The following is a 16,345-nucleotide window of genomic DNA, read 5'->3' as shown; positions in this document are numbered from 1 at the left end:
AAGAAAATAATTCAGCACTTTTATGTTTGGACTATTGCTTCATAACATTGTGTCGATCGTTTTTAAAATGGGTTGTAAATTGTCCCACCCACAAATACAAGAAAGGCTGGCTTGGCTGATATATTTAAATTATTTCCCAGCCTTCACTTGTGACTTTATTCTTAAAACTACAACATCGAATCACTTATGAATGGCAATGTTATGTATGTGTTCCCTAATGCATTTGATCACATACACCAGCAGGCAACTATTATAAGAGTAAAGCAACGAACGACATAGTTGTCATTAATATGATTCCATATTCCTAGAAATGACTGGACATGATGGACAAAGACTCATCATTCTCAACATGCAGTATGGAGCGAACTACTCAGGACCAGGGTGAGTTTGTGTGCATGTGTGTGTGTGCGTGCGTGCACATTGTCAACATGTCACATTAGTAGTATATTACAGTAAAGATGTCCTCTCAGAGGATAGGGCTATTGGAGATGCTGCTAGTGCAGACAAGAGCAACTTTCTTCACCCTGTGTTGTACTACTACAAAGAACCAATAGAAAGTATGTTTATACGTTGGTACCAATATATAAGTATGTAGCTATACTTTCAGTTGTGGATTTAAGTATTTTTACTAATGTGTATTAAGTCACAGATATGATAGAATCAGGGGCAGCGCTATTCCTGTAGGGAAGTAGTGTGTAGTCAACAGGCTAGACTTTAGGCAGCCATTACTATTGTTAACATCACTGTTATATGGTGTCTCATATTTCATGTTATTTTGTGTTGCATGGAAAACAACTACTATCCTGTACAGATGTTTGTTATAAAGTTTATGTCATGGTCAAGCACAAAAGTATAGCTCATAGACCCAGAGATTGTTAATTATCCAGACTGTAGGAGATACGTATGTGAAGTCCCAAAAATATATCCCAGGTGGAATTTACTAAATATATGTTGTCCATGCATGAACTAAAGACACAGGTAGTTGGAGGGCCATTTACAGTTGATTACAAAATCACAACAGCACAACAAGTATTAGTTTCTGACAGTAACACGACACAGAGTTAAATCTTGCTTAAATCCGCTTTTTTTTCTGCAGTGCCAAGTGGTATATTTATGTAGGACGATGTACTGGAAAATCCCAATATAACATATATGTGTGCATGCATACATACATACATATGTACAGTACGTACATGTATGTATTAGCAAATATCATGGATATCATACAGTACGATACTGTACAGTACAATAGTACTGTATAGTAGGGACCACAAAGGAGTAGGCGTGGCCCACAAAATAACATCACCCAAAAACCAGCCTCAATTTTCCCTGACGACAATGAGGCAGTATTGGTTAGGTAAAACTAAGCCCAAACAAGCTTTCAGATCGACCCGAAACGCTTTCAACAAGTTGCTACAGAATTTTAAAAATAATTTATTTTTATTTAATGGAATTTTCTACTGCCTGACTGACTTTTTCGGAAAACATGTTCCAAACTAAATAAGAAGCCAAAACTTTAAGTTGTAGTAAGTTTTTCTCAAAACACAACAAATTTTCTGTAATGTACCAAAATTTACCCTTGTGTAAGAAGCATGGTTCAGGCAACATTAAGAAATTTTGTAGGAAATATTCCCACACTGTTGAATTTTGTAAGAAAGATTCCTACACATGACATAATGTGTAGGAATAATTCCTACATTTGTAAGAACAATTCCTACACTGCAAGAAGATGTCTTACACTTTGTGCCATGTGTAGGAATCTTTATATTTCCTACAAAATTCTGCAAAAATTCTCAGTAAAGCGCTACACCATGTAGCTTCTTACACAAGTGTAAAATTCCTTCCAGCACTTTACCCCAAAATTAGGATTTCTTATTTAATTTGGAATATGTTAGAAATTATACCCAACTTTTAAATGAATTAGGCCTTTATTTGAGGCCATTCATTTAAAGTGTTGTGAAGGCCTACAACAATTTTCAAACAGTACATAGTAGCTATGATACATATCTCTATGCATGCAGACTCTCATGGACTACTCATATGATTACTCATAGCACCTTAATGTTGAAAGGTTTGAAGAAACAGCACCAGTGGGCAATAGATCACTGATAGTTAGCTCCATTTAATAACCCAAAATCATGCAGGAATTTTCACTGTACGCTGGAAGCTCCCTTGACTTATAATCAAGACCAACATTTATTTAAATTCAGCTTTATATGAGAAATTTGGTTTATACGCACTACATTACTACCATAATCTTTTGCAATTCCTAGTAAACATTTTAGAAAATTTTACATAATATTTCCTTTGATGCCTGAGGTCTGTGGTGGGGTTACTAAATAGTTAGTAACTTGTGGTCTCGCTGGTGGTTGTTTACTGCATTCATCAAATGAAAATCGGCAAAGCCAAAACAAAATGTCCTTACTGTTAGCTCACTTTCTGGACAAGACAAGCATCACTAGCATTCAGATCTAGGCATTCCGGTCAATACACCAATCAGTGTCACGGTGTGGCGCCGACACAATAAATAAACTCGAAGGATAAATCTCAATGCCAGCACCCACAGTTTGTCTCTTAATAGCTTACTTTCTGGACAAGGCAAGTGTCATTCTACTTGATAATGGTACTATTGTCATGTAATGTTATTAATGTACATGCACAGTTTTCCACTTTCTTTCACTCTTTCTTAACCTACTTTGTTCAGGAAAATTTCTAAATCACTTAGAACAGGCTGACATTGGTTTCTATGTTATTTAGAGCCACTCAGATGATGTGAGCTTGGTTACCCACAATTAACTACCTTGGCCACAAATACTTAGTTTGTTCCAAATGGGATATTTAATATATTTCCCATAATTTTTTACCATTTCCCCAAATACTAGAAATCACAGAACTGAACTAATAGTTTATATAGAAACATAAACTATACTCAGTTACTATTTCACTTCCAGGGGTGTTCCTAGAAGATATCCCCAAAGCTGACAAGTATCATCATGTGGTGGAGGATTTTGAAACTAACTGGTAAGTCTTAATTAATATATAAACATGTTCAATTATGATTAAGCAAAATTAACAATCCCAACACTGTATAACAACTTCTCCCAACTAGCCATTTTAAACCACATCTCCAACATGCCAATATAACAACAAGCTTATCTACAAAAATTATGACTTCTGTGTACATATATATCTAAGTGGCAGAGTTATACTAGACTTACCAGCAGACAGACACTAATTAATGCAAATGTTACAAGAGAAACCCCTACCTGAGAAACCTATATCTGCTGTCACTGTTCATTTGTTTTTGTGTGTTCCTTACATCATTGAGAATTCCCTTAGATTTCACCATATTACTTGTCTATCTGAGTATAACATTGTTATGACATTTCCATTGGTTAATCAGTGACAAATGTTACTAGTTGTACAGCTGTACTATATGTTTTCAACATCTGTTATTCTCAAGTTTAAACTCTGAAGTATTAAATAGATTTGTAGAGGCAAATGTGTATTGCTTATGCAAGAGATATATGTGATCTGCTGAGTGAAAACCGGCTGTTTTCACAAAATTTTATTTTGCCATAAAGCCGTATTGAAATACACTGGGTAAAAATACGCGTGCTACATGAAAACTTTACGCACAATTTAATCGCATTCGTATGCACTGAAATTAAAATTAATAAAACCTCAATACCACTGGATTCGCCTGTTTATGGAGAGTAGGAAATTCTTTGTTTCGTGTTCACACAGCAAGGGATACATGAGTTATGGGCGCTTATTTGTGATGCAGTAAAAGCAACGTTTTCCGTCATTATTTCTTAGTTGGAATGACCTTCTTCTTTGTCAACATAGAGGAGTACAGGAAAAGCACTGTACCTTGATTGATTATAGTGTACAGATTGAGCCAAGTCCCGTCTTCGTAGCTTGCTTCGATCGTGAGATATGATTGATTATCTAAGCGCCTGTAATTTATTTCCCATATTGTTGCTATACAAATTGAGTTTATCACTGTTCCAACTGTCAAGCACTATAACTCCAAGACCATTCATCATAAAAAGCTGAAACTTTGGTTGTCCACTCTTTTGTTACTATAGATTACAGAGATGCAATGAAATGGAATTTGAGGAATGTGTGAAAACAGCCGGTTTTTTCTCAGGTCACGTATATTTTAGGAAAAACTGCCTATGTGTCATCTCTAAATACATATGTATGTAGGTGAAAGAACTCAAAACAAAGGATACTCTTTGAATGAGAAATTCTATAAACCTGTTGTGTTAAAGAATTTATTACAATAGTTTCATTGTTTTAGTACCAATGTTGTAATGCAACTAAAATCATTTCTGTGATGTTTCACATCCACATGTATATGTATGTATTTGGATGCAACCAGGAAATTGGGCGTCTGTATTTAGCGGATCACGGATCACGGATCGGCGGATCACGTGATATGCATGCTCAACTCGATTTTGAGCACTGGGAAATATTTATACCCTAGTGTAACATACAGCATACTGTAGAATTTATATTTTATCCACAGGTAGGAAGCCTGAAGAGATTTCAATCGATACTATATAACTATAATAATTAGAGCGTGCGCGTATTAAAAATTTAACACACGTACAGAGTAAGATTATTTTAATTCACCTTAAAACTGAATCACTGATGTATTCTTTACACCAACACAATACTCAATAGACTAGTTCTGTATTGCAAAAAACAAATGACAAATGATACACGCCAACATATTAGAAGCCTATTCACACGTGAGTGCGCTAGCGTATCCTTTGTCGTTTGTTTTTGCAATACAGAACTAGTCTATTGAATATTGTGTTGGTGTAAAGAATACATCAGTGATTCAGTTTTAAGGTGAATTAAAATAATCTTACTCTGTACGTGTGTTAAATTTTTAATACGCGCGCCCTAATTATTATAGTTATATAGTATCGATTGAAATCTCTTCAGGCTTCCTACCTGTGGATAAAATATAAATTCTACAGTATGCTGTATGTTACACTAAGGTATAAATATTTCCCAGTGCTCAAAATCGAGTTGAGCTTGCATATCACGTGATCCGCCGATCCGTGATCCGTGATCCGCTAAATACAGACGCCCCCAGGAAATTACAGTGTATCTGGGTTCTGTGTACGTATCGATATCAATACATTAGTTGCAAGAGGATATTTTGTCACTGATGTAATCCCTTAAATTTACCATTGGCAGTATTTAGAAGCATGATTAGTATACCCATGCATGAGAGTAATGACTATATTTCCTTATCATGTTTCCTGAAAGGTAATTCGTGTAGTAATGTGATAGTTTTACCTAATTCTGAACACAATATTCCCTTTAAATAATTAGTAGCTGATGTAGCTAGCCAAATACAGCACTCTATCAATATTATATCTCTGTTAGTACTTCCTTAGAAAATGTTTTCCGTGTGATACCACTATACAAGGCACTTATAATTTCTACACATTGTGCAAGCAACTGTCATGACAGGACAGAGGTAGAGTGATCTAGACTATTCAAGTTGAGACTAGCCACTGTGATTATGACTTGCAAAGGTATCTAGCACAAGCATATAATGTATAAACATTGTGAAGTACCAAAAATTCCACAAAATTTAGGGTCTCTACAGGCCCACAGTACCTGGGTCCACTGTTTATACCTACCCTCTAAAGGATTCAAATCATCATGCCCCATATAAAATATAAAATTCATCATAATTATTATATAGTTATACAACGGCCACGAGTGCTCTGCCTGATATAAACGCACGAGCCTGAGGGCCGTTAGGCCCGAAGGCAAGTGCGTTTATGCAGGCAGAGCACAAGTGCACGTTGTATAACTGCCATGTACTACTCACCTAATAGGTGGAGAGAGTCTCACAAGACAGCTGTAACATTTATAAAGGCCAGGTTTCTAACATCGATTGTGGGTAACCAAGCCGGACGTTGCAGTGACGTTCCCCCTGCAATACTGCAGCCACCTGAGATATTGAAAGTTAGTACGCTATGGGTTATATCACTAACCTGCATTCGCTGTTCGACTCTCATCATGTAGTGCTCAGCATGCCAGCTTGATCAATCAATCGCCATATAGACTAAGCGCCATACTGATAGTGAATCTCTCGAGCGAAAAAAGGAGCTAAATAGACGTTTTAAGTAAACAAAACCTAACTACTAAACGATACTAGTTTAATTCTTACTATTCACACCCGAATCTGGTGGCATGACAAAACTGGTTACCACAATCGAACATAAAGGTTAGTATTATTTAGAATATATTTGTTTTATTGAGTCATTGTCGAAGTAGACTACAGTTTAATCTGGGCTAAGATGGCACCAGACTAGTAAGGTGTATAAGTACGTTTATATATATGTAGACTAGAGTTGTGGCCACCCGTGTTTGCTTTTCAATCGCCATTGGGTGCTTGTAAACATTATACGTATCAGTGACGTTATGGCCCACAATCGACCTTTACATGTCAGGCTATAAAAGAATTCGAGTGATCTGTGGAGTGTCTTTCCACCTATTATAGGTGAGGTGTCGTAGTGGTCTTTGCCACCGGCACTTGTGCTATGCTGCACAAAACCGCAGCCAGTGCAATATCTGTATATTGCACTGCGGTCGGTGCATTATAACGTATAATGCACTCGTTGTGGTCTACAAAACCGCAACCAGTGCGTTATAAGTTATAATGCACTCGCTGTGGTCTGCAGCAGTGCAATATACAAATTATGGCACTGGCGGTGCCTTTGAACTACCCACGCAGAGTGGTACAGTTCAGAATAATCACCATTAAACATTTTATAATTCATGCAAACATAAGCATACTGATAGATTATACATTAAATAATACAAGTTTCCACAACAGCTTTAAAAATATACATCACATCATCTTTGATTAAGAACTGACAGTTTGGAAAATTTTGGATAACCACTGATAATATTCATATCGCCTCTGGAAACTGCTTAGCTAATTGCATGTTGGGCTTAAATGTCCTGATTTCCCTTCCTTCTCTTCCACCCTTGCAGTGAGTAATGTAATCACCTTCTGTAACTGAACAATTACCTTCTGCAGCTTTCATTGTTCTTTTCCACATCACCATACTTAGTCTCCAATAGTTCAATTTTGGTGGTCACCTTCTCTAGTGACTGACTCATCTTAGAGCACCATGATACAGTGTCCTGTAATGAGTATAATTATTCATTTGTTCATTTTAATGGTCTTAAATATTTTGTAAGCAGTACAGTAGATCATCACCTCAAAATCAAGGTCCTCCTGACAGACACAAGGATAACCAATCCAGGTACACTCCTTCATCACATGATCAGTAAGCTACAATAGTACATTCCAATGTAACATAGTTTATTGTAACTCTACAATAATCATTACCTTAAGTGCTGGAATCTCCTGCTGGCAGAGATGAAAGGCATTGGGGCAGTTATCACCATGTGCCTGTAAAGGTATACAATGACTAATATATTATAGTCAATATGGAATGTATACTCCATCTCATAATAATCATCCATAATTTTCAACATTTTCTCTTTTATTTTTCCCTCCTCCCACCCAAAAGCATACTATTTAACTGTTAATGCTATACACTGTAATTCAAGGGCATCAGAACCAGGGGGGCCAGGCCCCCCACACTATTTTCAAAAGCATATTTTGTCCCCCACTTTTGGGGCCAACTAGCTCAGGTTGAAACAACCAGCCAAAACTATATACACAGAAATACATCCCTCCATACAAGAAGCCATATACAACACCATGCAACAGCACTGCCTCTTGTGGCATCACCAGTCCTCCTCGAGTCCTCCACAACTGTCAAGCGATTCACTGTGTTACACCCAAAAGCGCCTATAATTTTATTTATGATTAGTCCTTGCACGTGACATCTGTTGTTCAAATATTTTCCTGGAGCCTGTGCAGTGAGAAGTTCAAATAGTGGAAAGAGTGCCACATCGGTGGTATTATGATGGGAAAGGTTAAGCTCGAATGGAAGGATGGCAACAGATCTAAGAGGGTAGTCTCATTGTAGTGCATGAATGTACAGGAGTTGTTGACTACCAACTATTAAAGTATGAAGACTTTGGTGAAGAGTTGATTTATCAAGTAGCCTAAAAGAGAGGGATACAAGGATATGTAAATGAAAGTAGCCAACCATGAACACAGTACTAGTGTGGTAGTTGCGGGATCCTCACACTCGGCACCTGCTACAGTAGATAACCCAGTCCCTTCAAGGTACGATATTTCGCTTTGCAGATAACATTGTTAATGTTGTAGTCCTTGTGGTAGAAGTACTGTACAATAAAACATAAAGGGAAGACCTTCACGTGACCATGATTTCTCACATGATATATACATGCATCGTACAGTAGGTATAGCAGCCATTAGCAGAATAGGGAGTGAGCAGATAGCTATGCACACGGTGTAGCTGTAGGGTTATATATATATATCAAGACACACGGTAGTGTGTCGTGCGGCCCAAGAAACCGGCGCGCCACACCGTGAGTATATTTACAGGAAGAAAGTAAACGCGATTTTCACACCTTTGCAGCTCCGTGATTCCTTATCCGATTGAAACCAAAGTTGCTACAGAAGTGCCGGCTAGGTAGGGGAGTCCACATTCCAAATTTGAAGAAAATCGCTCTAGCCATTTCCGAGATACGAGCGGCCAAAGTTTGGGTTTTTTTTCTTCGTTTTTTTCTTCTTCTACTTCTTCTTTTCGCAAAATCCGAAATAAAACACGAATGCGTGCTCCAATCGGGATGAAATTTGGCACACTTAAAGGGCTCATTAAGGCGAATCTCAGTAACAAGTTTGGTAGGAATCCGATGAACATTCACGGAGTTATGACCGATTATTTGCGTAAAATAAGGTCGAAGGTCTGTCACGCCCACAGGGTAAACCGCTTGAAGGAATGAGCTGAAAATTGCTATGTAGATGGAGTAACTATCGTAGGAGTGCCTTTTTGTGGTTTGAAAGGAATCCAGTTAAAGGCCATCGAGATATAACACAAAACCCAACCTGTGTCACAATTACGCGATCGATTTTTATGAATAAAAAACTAATAGTTTTCACGCCTACCAGGCAAACCGCTTAGAGTAGTGAGCTGAAAATCGGTGTGTGGCTGGAATAATTATCATAGAAAGTCCGTGCAGTAGTACAGAAGAATCGGATTACAAACCACTGAGTTATGATTCCAAAGCCAACTACGTGTAGCATATGCGAGATCGAGATACTCTAATAGAACAGTCACCCTAATAAAGCATTCAGCTACGTTTATAACTTACTCCATTATAGAATTATATTACATTGCAAGTTATTCTGTAGGGAGTTCAGCTACATACAGTTAATCTTATAGACAATTCAGATACAAGCAAGTCACCCTGTAGAGAATTCAGCTACAAATATGTTGCTGTAGAGATTCAGAACATTATAAGTCACAATGAAGAGAATTCAGCGTTAAACAAGTCACCTTGTAGAGAGTTCAGCTACAACAAGTCACTCTGTAGAGAATTCAGCTACAAACAAATCACTGCGTAAAGGGTTCAGCTACAAAAAAAAAACTACCCAGTAGAGAGTTCATCTAGATCAGCTACAAACAAGTCACTTTAAGCAATGTTCAGCTACAAGTAACTCACTCTGTAGAGAGTTCAGCTACAAACAAGTCACTCTGCAGTACAAACAAGTCACCATGGAGAGAGAGTTCAGCAACCAATCAAAAAACCACCATGTAAAAGAGTTCAGCTATACAAACAAGATATAACTCTATAGAGAGATCAGGTAGAAACTTAACAGATCACACTGTAGAGAGTTCAGCTAGAAACAAGTCATCCAGACTAAGTAGAGAGATCAACTAGAAAACATCACCTTGTAGAGAGTTCAAATCACCCTGCAGATAGTTCAGCTACAAACAAATCACCCTATAGAGAGATCAGCTAGAAGAAGTCACCTTGTAAAGAGTTTAGCTACAAAGAAACTACCATGTAGAGAATTCAGCTATGAACAGATCATCCTGTCGAGAGTTCAGCTAGAAACAAGTCATCCTGTAGAGAGATCAACTAGAAGAAGTTACCTTGTAGAGAGTTCAGCTACAAAGAAACAACCATGTAGAAAGTTCAACTGCAAACAAATCAAACTGTACAGAGTTCAGCTACAAACAAATCACCCTGTAGAGAGATCAGCTAGAAACAAGTCACCTTGTAGAGAAATCAACTAGAAGAAGTTACCTTGTAGAGAGTTCAGCTGCAAACAAACCATCATGTAGAGAGTTCAGCTGCAAACAAATCACCTGTAGAGAGTTCAGCTACATACAAATCTCCCTGTAGAGAGATCAGCTAGAAGAAGCTACCTTGTAGAGAGTTCCGCTACAAAGAAACCACCATGTAGAGAGTTCAGCTGCAAACAAATCGAATTGTAGAGAGTTAAGCTACCAACAAATCACCATGTAGAGAGTTCAGCTAGAAACAAGTTATCCTGTAAAGAGATCAGCTAGAAGAGGTTACCTTGTAGAGTGTTCAGTTATGAACAAACCATCATGTAGAAAATTCAGCTGCAAACGAATCACCCTGCAGAGAGTTCAGCTAGAAACAAGTCACCCTATAGAGAGTTCAGCTAGAAGAAGTCACCTTGTAGAGAATTCAACTGCAAAGAAACCACCATGTAGATAGTGCAGCTGTAAACAAATCATCCTATAGAGAGTTCAGCTACGAACAGATCACCCGGTAGAGTTCAGCTAGCACCTTGTAGAGAAGCCAACTACAAACAAATCTCCCTGTAAAGAGATCAGCTAGAAGAAGTTACCTTGTAGAGAGTTCAGCTACAAAGAAACCATCATGTAGAGATTTCAGCTGCAAACAAATCACCTGTAGAGAGTTCAGCTACAAACAATTCACCCTCTAGAAAGATCAGCTAAAATAAGTCACCCTGTAGAGAGTTCAGTTACAAAGAAACCACCATGTAGAGAGTTCAGCTACAAAGAACCATCATGTAGAGAGTTCAGCTGCAAACAAATCACCTGTATAGAGTTCAGCTACAAATAAATCTCCCTGTAGAGAGATCAGCTAGAAGAAGTTTCCTTGTAGAGAGTTCAGCTACAAACAAATCACCCTGTAGAAAGATCAGCTAGAAGAAGTTACCTTGTGGAGAGTTCAGCTACAAAGAAACCATCATGTAGAGAGTTAAGGTGCAAACAAATCACCTGTAGAGAGTTCAGCTACAAACAAATCTCTCTGTAGAGAGATCAGCTAGAAGAAGTTACCTTGTAGAAAGTTCAGCTACAAAGAAACCATCATGTAGAGAGTTCAGCTGCAAACAAATCACCTGTAGAGAGTTCAGCTACAAACAAATCTCCCTGTAGAAAGGTCAGCTAGAAGAAGTCACCTTGTAGAGAGTTCAGCTACAAATAAATCTCCCTGTAGAGAGATCAGCTAGAAGAAGTTTCCTTGTAGAGAGTTCAGCTACAAACAAACCACCCTGTAGAAAGATCAGCTAGAAGAAGTTACCTTGTGGAGAGTTCAGCTACAAAGAAACCAGAGTTAAGGTGCAAACAAATCACCTGTAGAGAGTTCAGCTACAAACAAATCTCTCTGTAGAGAGATCAGCTAGAAGAAGTTACCTTGTAGAGAGTTCAGCTACAAAGAAACCATCATGTAGAGAGTTCAGCTGCAAACAAATCACCTGTAGAGAGTTCAGTTACAAACAAATCACCCTCTAGAAAGATCAGCTAAAAGAAGTCACCCTGTAGAGAGTTCAGTTACAAAGAAACCACCATGTAGAGAGTTCAGCTACAAAAAAAAAATCACCCTGTAGAGAGGTCAGCTACAAACAAATCTCTCTGTAGAGAGATCAGCTAGAAGAAGTTACCTTGTAGAGAGTTCAGCTACAAAGAAACCATCATGTAGAGAGTTCAGCTGCAAACAAATCACCTGTAGAGAGTTCAGCTACAAACAAATCTCCCTGTAGAAAGGTCAGCTAGAAGAAGTCACCTTGTAGAGAGTTCAGCTACAAAGAACCATCATGTAGAGAGTTCAGCTGCAAACAAATCACCTGTAGAGAGTTCAGCTACAAACAAATCTCCCTGTAGAGAGATCAGCTAGAAGAAATTACCTTGTAGAGAGTTCAGTTACAAAGAAACCACCATGTAGAGAGTTCAGCTGCAAAGAAATCACCCTGTAGAAAATTCAGCCACAAACAAATTGCCCTGTAGAAAGATCAGTTAGAAGAAGTTACCTTGCATGTAGAGAGTTCAGCTACAAAGAAACCATTCTGTAAAGAGCTCAGCTGCAAACAAATCACCTGCACAGAATTCAGCTACAAATAAACCACCCTGTAGAGAGATCAGCTAGAAGAAGTTACTTGTAGATTGTTCAGCTACAAACAATGCACCCTGTAGAGAGAGCAGCAAGAGGAAGTCACTTTGTAGAATGTTCAGTTACAAAGAAACCACCATGGAGAGTTCTGTAATAAATATATGTATTATATATATAATTTGTACATTTACTGATAAAATCAGAAATATTTAAAGTACATCTGCTTCCTCTTTTCTTCTTCCTGTGGAAAAGAAAAAAAGACAGGTTAAAAAAGTCCCAAAGCCGGCCTATGGCCGGCTTTGGGGTATACAAATACAAAAAGAAGTGAAATCTAATCTAAAACAGCCAGCTGTAAAAAAAGTGTGCGGCCCTCAAAAAGGCTATGGTGAAAAAAGATGTGAAATCCAAGGTGGCGGCCAAGAAATGGCTGTGATGGTAGGTTAATGGTAAAAATTTTAATAACGGCAATTTAGGTGAATTTTTTGCCAAGACCAAGCGGCACAAAAATTCACTTGAATTGTCGTTATTAAAATTTTTACCATTAACCTACCATCACAGCCATTTCTTGGCCGCCACCTTGGATTTCACATCTTTTTTCACCATAGCCTTTTTGAGGGCCGCACACTTTTTTTTACAGCTGGCTGTTTTGGATTAGATATATATATATATATATATTAGCTAGTGATAACACTTCACAACACCTTTATATAAACGCACGTATGAACTGAGCTACAGGAGCACTATCAATGGGACCCTGTGTGTCTACATGAGTGTTGATCAGTTTGTGGTTAGCTGATTATGGATGCCCCACTCTGAAAATCATTCCTACGCTCTTGCACTGTATGAATGATCAGTGATGATTTCCTGATTTTTCTCAGTGCATTTTACTATACTTCATCTTATTAATTTTGTGATGTCAGCATTGACAGCCTTGTGTGCTGTATACTTAGCTATAGCAATCCCCCAAGGCAAAACATTCTAATCAAACACTAGCAATGAATTAATAATATATATATGATACATGGTGCTAGCTTACATTTTTAAAAAGTATATAGGCAGGTGAATTTACCCTCTACCCCTAGCATTCTGTACTTTTATGAAAATGCTAAAAATGATGGATGATCCCTTACTTCTAAATCTTTGTATGCCAACTTTCGTCTACAATCCTTACACTCCACTAGTCGTTGTAGACACTCATTCTTCAAGTGATCTTCTAGTTTAGACAGTAATACTCTATCACCACATCCAGTGTTCCTACACTCCACTGTGATGTACTGATAACTTGACAGGTGTTGATCCTGAAATAGTGGAATTGTGTAAGGTTATCTGTTGACAGAAAGCGAACCAACTCACAATGAGATCTTTAAACAATCCCTTCCATTCACATCCCATTTCATGGTTGTGACACTTCACTAGTAATTTATTGATTTCTCTCTTAATAGCATGATCAGGCCATGGCTATAGACAATACATAGTCAATAGTAAGATGACACAAATAGATCTATACAATACTATAGACCACACCAATCCCCCGGTTTAGGATTCTATAGATATCAATCAAATAGTCACTAAATACTGACAACTCAATTGAAATCTCATCATGAACCACAATAGTGGGTTCATAATAGGGATCGCCCATGTTTTTTACGATAATCCTGAACGCACACCTAAAAACCGCCTTGGAAAACATCCTTCAACTCAAAACAACCCTCTGGTGGTTCTTTGCAATGAGTATTGGTCCACTAGTAAGTATCAAGTGAAAAGGAAACAGTATTTCAGACAAAACTGAAATATGCCCGTTTGTTCATATTATTCTTCTTATTCATAATATTATTATTCTTTCACAGGCATAGCGAAGTTTACAAGGAGAATCCTGGGATAAAAAGTAGCAAGGCTTGCTGAATGGATCATTGTGCGTGTCCATGACCTATTTTTGATTTCGTTTTCGGATGGAAACAGCACAAACCAGGCTGTTTCTTCTTGCCAAAACGCCATTACGCTCGAGAAGCCATACAAGATCACACTCAGAGTTAAGTTTTTTGGTGTGCGCTACTTGTGGCTAATAGAATCCGTCTTTATTAAACTCAGTATAGGCCAGGAAGCTTAATCTGGGCTGATGACTTTGTTGCAAGGTAGTTTTTTCGCTCCGTGATTATTGTATGTGGGCGGGTTATCCAGATTAAATACTCTAATAGAGCAGTCATGTAAATACTCTAATATTGCAGTCAAGTGTATAACAACAATCCTTGCACTGAATTTGACAGCTATTAAAGGCACCAGTAATGTAAATTGTAGCTAATATTAAGAGAAGTCTCTCAGTCTGTATGCACATTGCAATTTGATCAGTTTCATGTGTGTACTGAAATGTTGACAGTGTTACTATGCAGAATGCAAAATTACACTATTCACCACAGTCTTCTTCATAATCCATTACTGGATTAACAAAAAGTACACAAACTAGATGAATAAAAAATTGGAAATTTTAAAATGGGAATAGGGATCGCTGAAAAAAGCCACAAAACAAGAAGGGATCGCTGGGGTGGTAATGTAAACCACAAATCCCTATTTTGACTCACTTCAAAATGACAGAGCATGTAACTAAAGATTTATGACAGTGAGTCAAAATAGGGATTTGTGGTTTACATTACCACCCCAGCGATCCCTTCTTGTTTTGTGGCTTTTTTCAGCGATCCCTATTCCTATTTTAAAATTTCCAATTTTTTATTCATCTAGTATTAGGCCACTCCAAATGGCAGTGTAGTTTCCCGTCCTCCGCCCGCATCACGTCTGGGCACCTGCATATGATGGTCATTATTTTTCCAAAACCACTTCCTGTGCTGCTTTCTGGAAACTTCTCATGGAGCCTTTTATTGTGCATTGCTAAAAAGCACAATGAAACCTAAAATGAATGGTTCTAATGGTTGCTAGCTTGCAAAAAAGCCATTTTCATGACCTTGAAATCCTCTCAAGATCGAGATACTCTAATAGAGCAGTCGGATCTTTAATAATAAATAATGATAAGCCTCCCGCCCGCACCGAAAAACCATAACCTCAGGATGGGAAACTACAGTCTTATTTGGAGTGGCCTTATATACAGCTTGCTAGATACTTGAAATTCCAAATTTTAGAACATTTCTACTCTCTAAATACTTAACATCAACTATTCCAAAATTTTACTTTAAAATCTTAAAATATATGTTGCCAAAAATTTAGATTTAAATTGCTGCATCATGAGGTCAGTTAGCATGCAGGTAAAGTTGAACAGATTCAGTAATTTTATGCTTGTTTGTGTTTCAGCAAAATAACTTCCATCAAGGATAAAGGAAAAATTGTATATGCAATTTGCTATGATCAGCTTAGCACCTGTAATGTAATATAGGTGTTGATTTGAAGAGCAAATTAACAGAGAAAAGTAAGCTTTGTTCTACCCCCTGAACTGGTGTGACTTTCATGGAATGCTGCACTATCACCATCCCCCCCCCCCCTCCCCCCCCCTCCCATTGGTATCAGTTCTACTTACCATGTCATTAGTATCAACGGTTACTTCCATATCACTGTTTGAAGTTCTGTTAAAAGTAAAGACAGTGATAATGGTGAAACACAGACATTCAGCTAACCTAGTGGCATCTTCAAAGCACTCTTTGCAATATCGTTGTCCTGTCTGACTGGTTTGCATGGGGTCCTTCAGAATTAGCCTGCAATAGGAACACTTCAGTCCTTCATGAACTTCTCCTTTTTGTAAACAGAGCTTGTATCCAGGCATGTCCAGTGGAAATAACTAGCAGTTTCTGGCTGAAGTTGTAGTAGCAGAGTAATGACTTAATCTTTATCAGTATTGTAGAATGATAGTAGATACACTATTTAGACCATATATGGCAGCCGCCCGCGTTTCTGACTTCTGCACTGCACCACACCAAACACTTTTTATACCTTTTATACCAGGGCCGTATTATGTCATACCATAGATTATAGAGGGGTGCGTAAGCGCCCCTCTATAATCAGGGAATTTTTTAGGATTCTCCCT

At 37.9% G+C, this 16,345-nt stretch overlaps 1 protein-coding gene and 1 pseudogene across 1 annotated transcript in view; one reads left to right on the top strand and one right to left on the bottom strand.

The window, feature by feature from the left end:
• LOC136251119 (TNF receptor-associated factor 2-like) overlaps window positions 1-16,211 on the bottom strand; it is a 32,662-nt gene extending 16,451 nt beyond the window's left edge. The window contains exons 1-3 of the mRNA XM_066043501.1: window positions 15,939-16,211; window positions 15,842-15,887; window positions 13,675-13,779 (exon numbers count right to left, since the gene is read on the bottom strand). Of these exons, the coding sequence (XP_065899573.1) occupies window positions 13,675-13,779; window positions 15,842-15,887; window positions 15,939-16,084 (297 nt within the window). The 5' untranslated portion in view covers window positions 16,085-16,211. The remainder of the gene's footprint in view (window positions 1-13,674; window positions 13,780-15,841; window positions 15,888-15,938) is intronic.
• Window positions 1-16,345, top strand: part of LOC136251123 (FAD-dependent oxidoreductase domain-containing protein 2-like) — a 51,399-nt pseudogene that overhangs the window by 11,814 nt on the left and 23,240 nt on the right.

This window comes from Dysidea avara, chromosome 3, assembly GCF_963678975.1.
Source record: "Dysidea avara chromosome 3, odDysAvar1.4, whole genome shotgun sequence".
NCBI lineage: Eukaryota > Metazoa > Porifera > Demospongiae > Dictyoceratida > Dysideidae > Dysidea > Dysidea avara.
The sequence above is the reverse complement of the archived record's forward strand: the minus strand, read 5'-3'. Positions and strand labels throughout refer to the sequence as shown.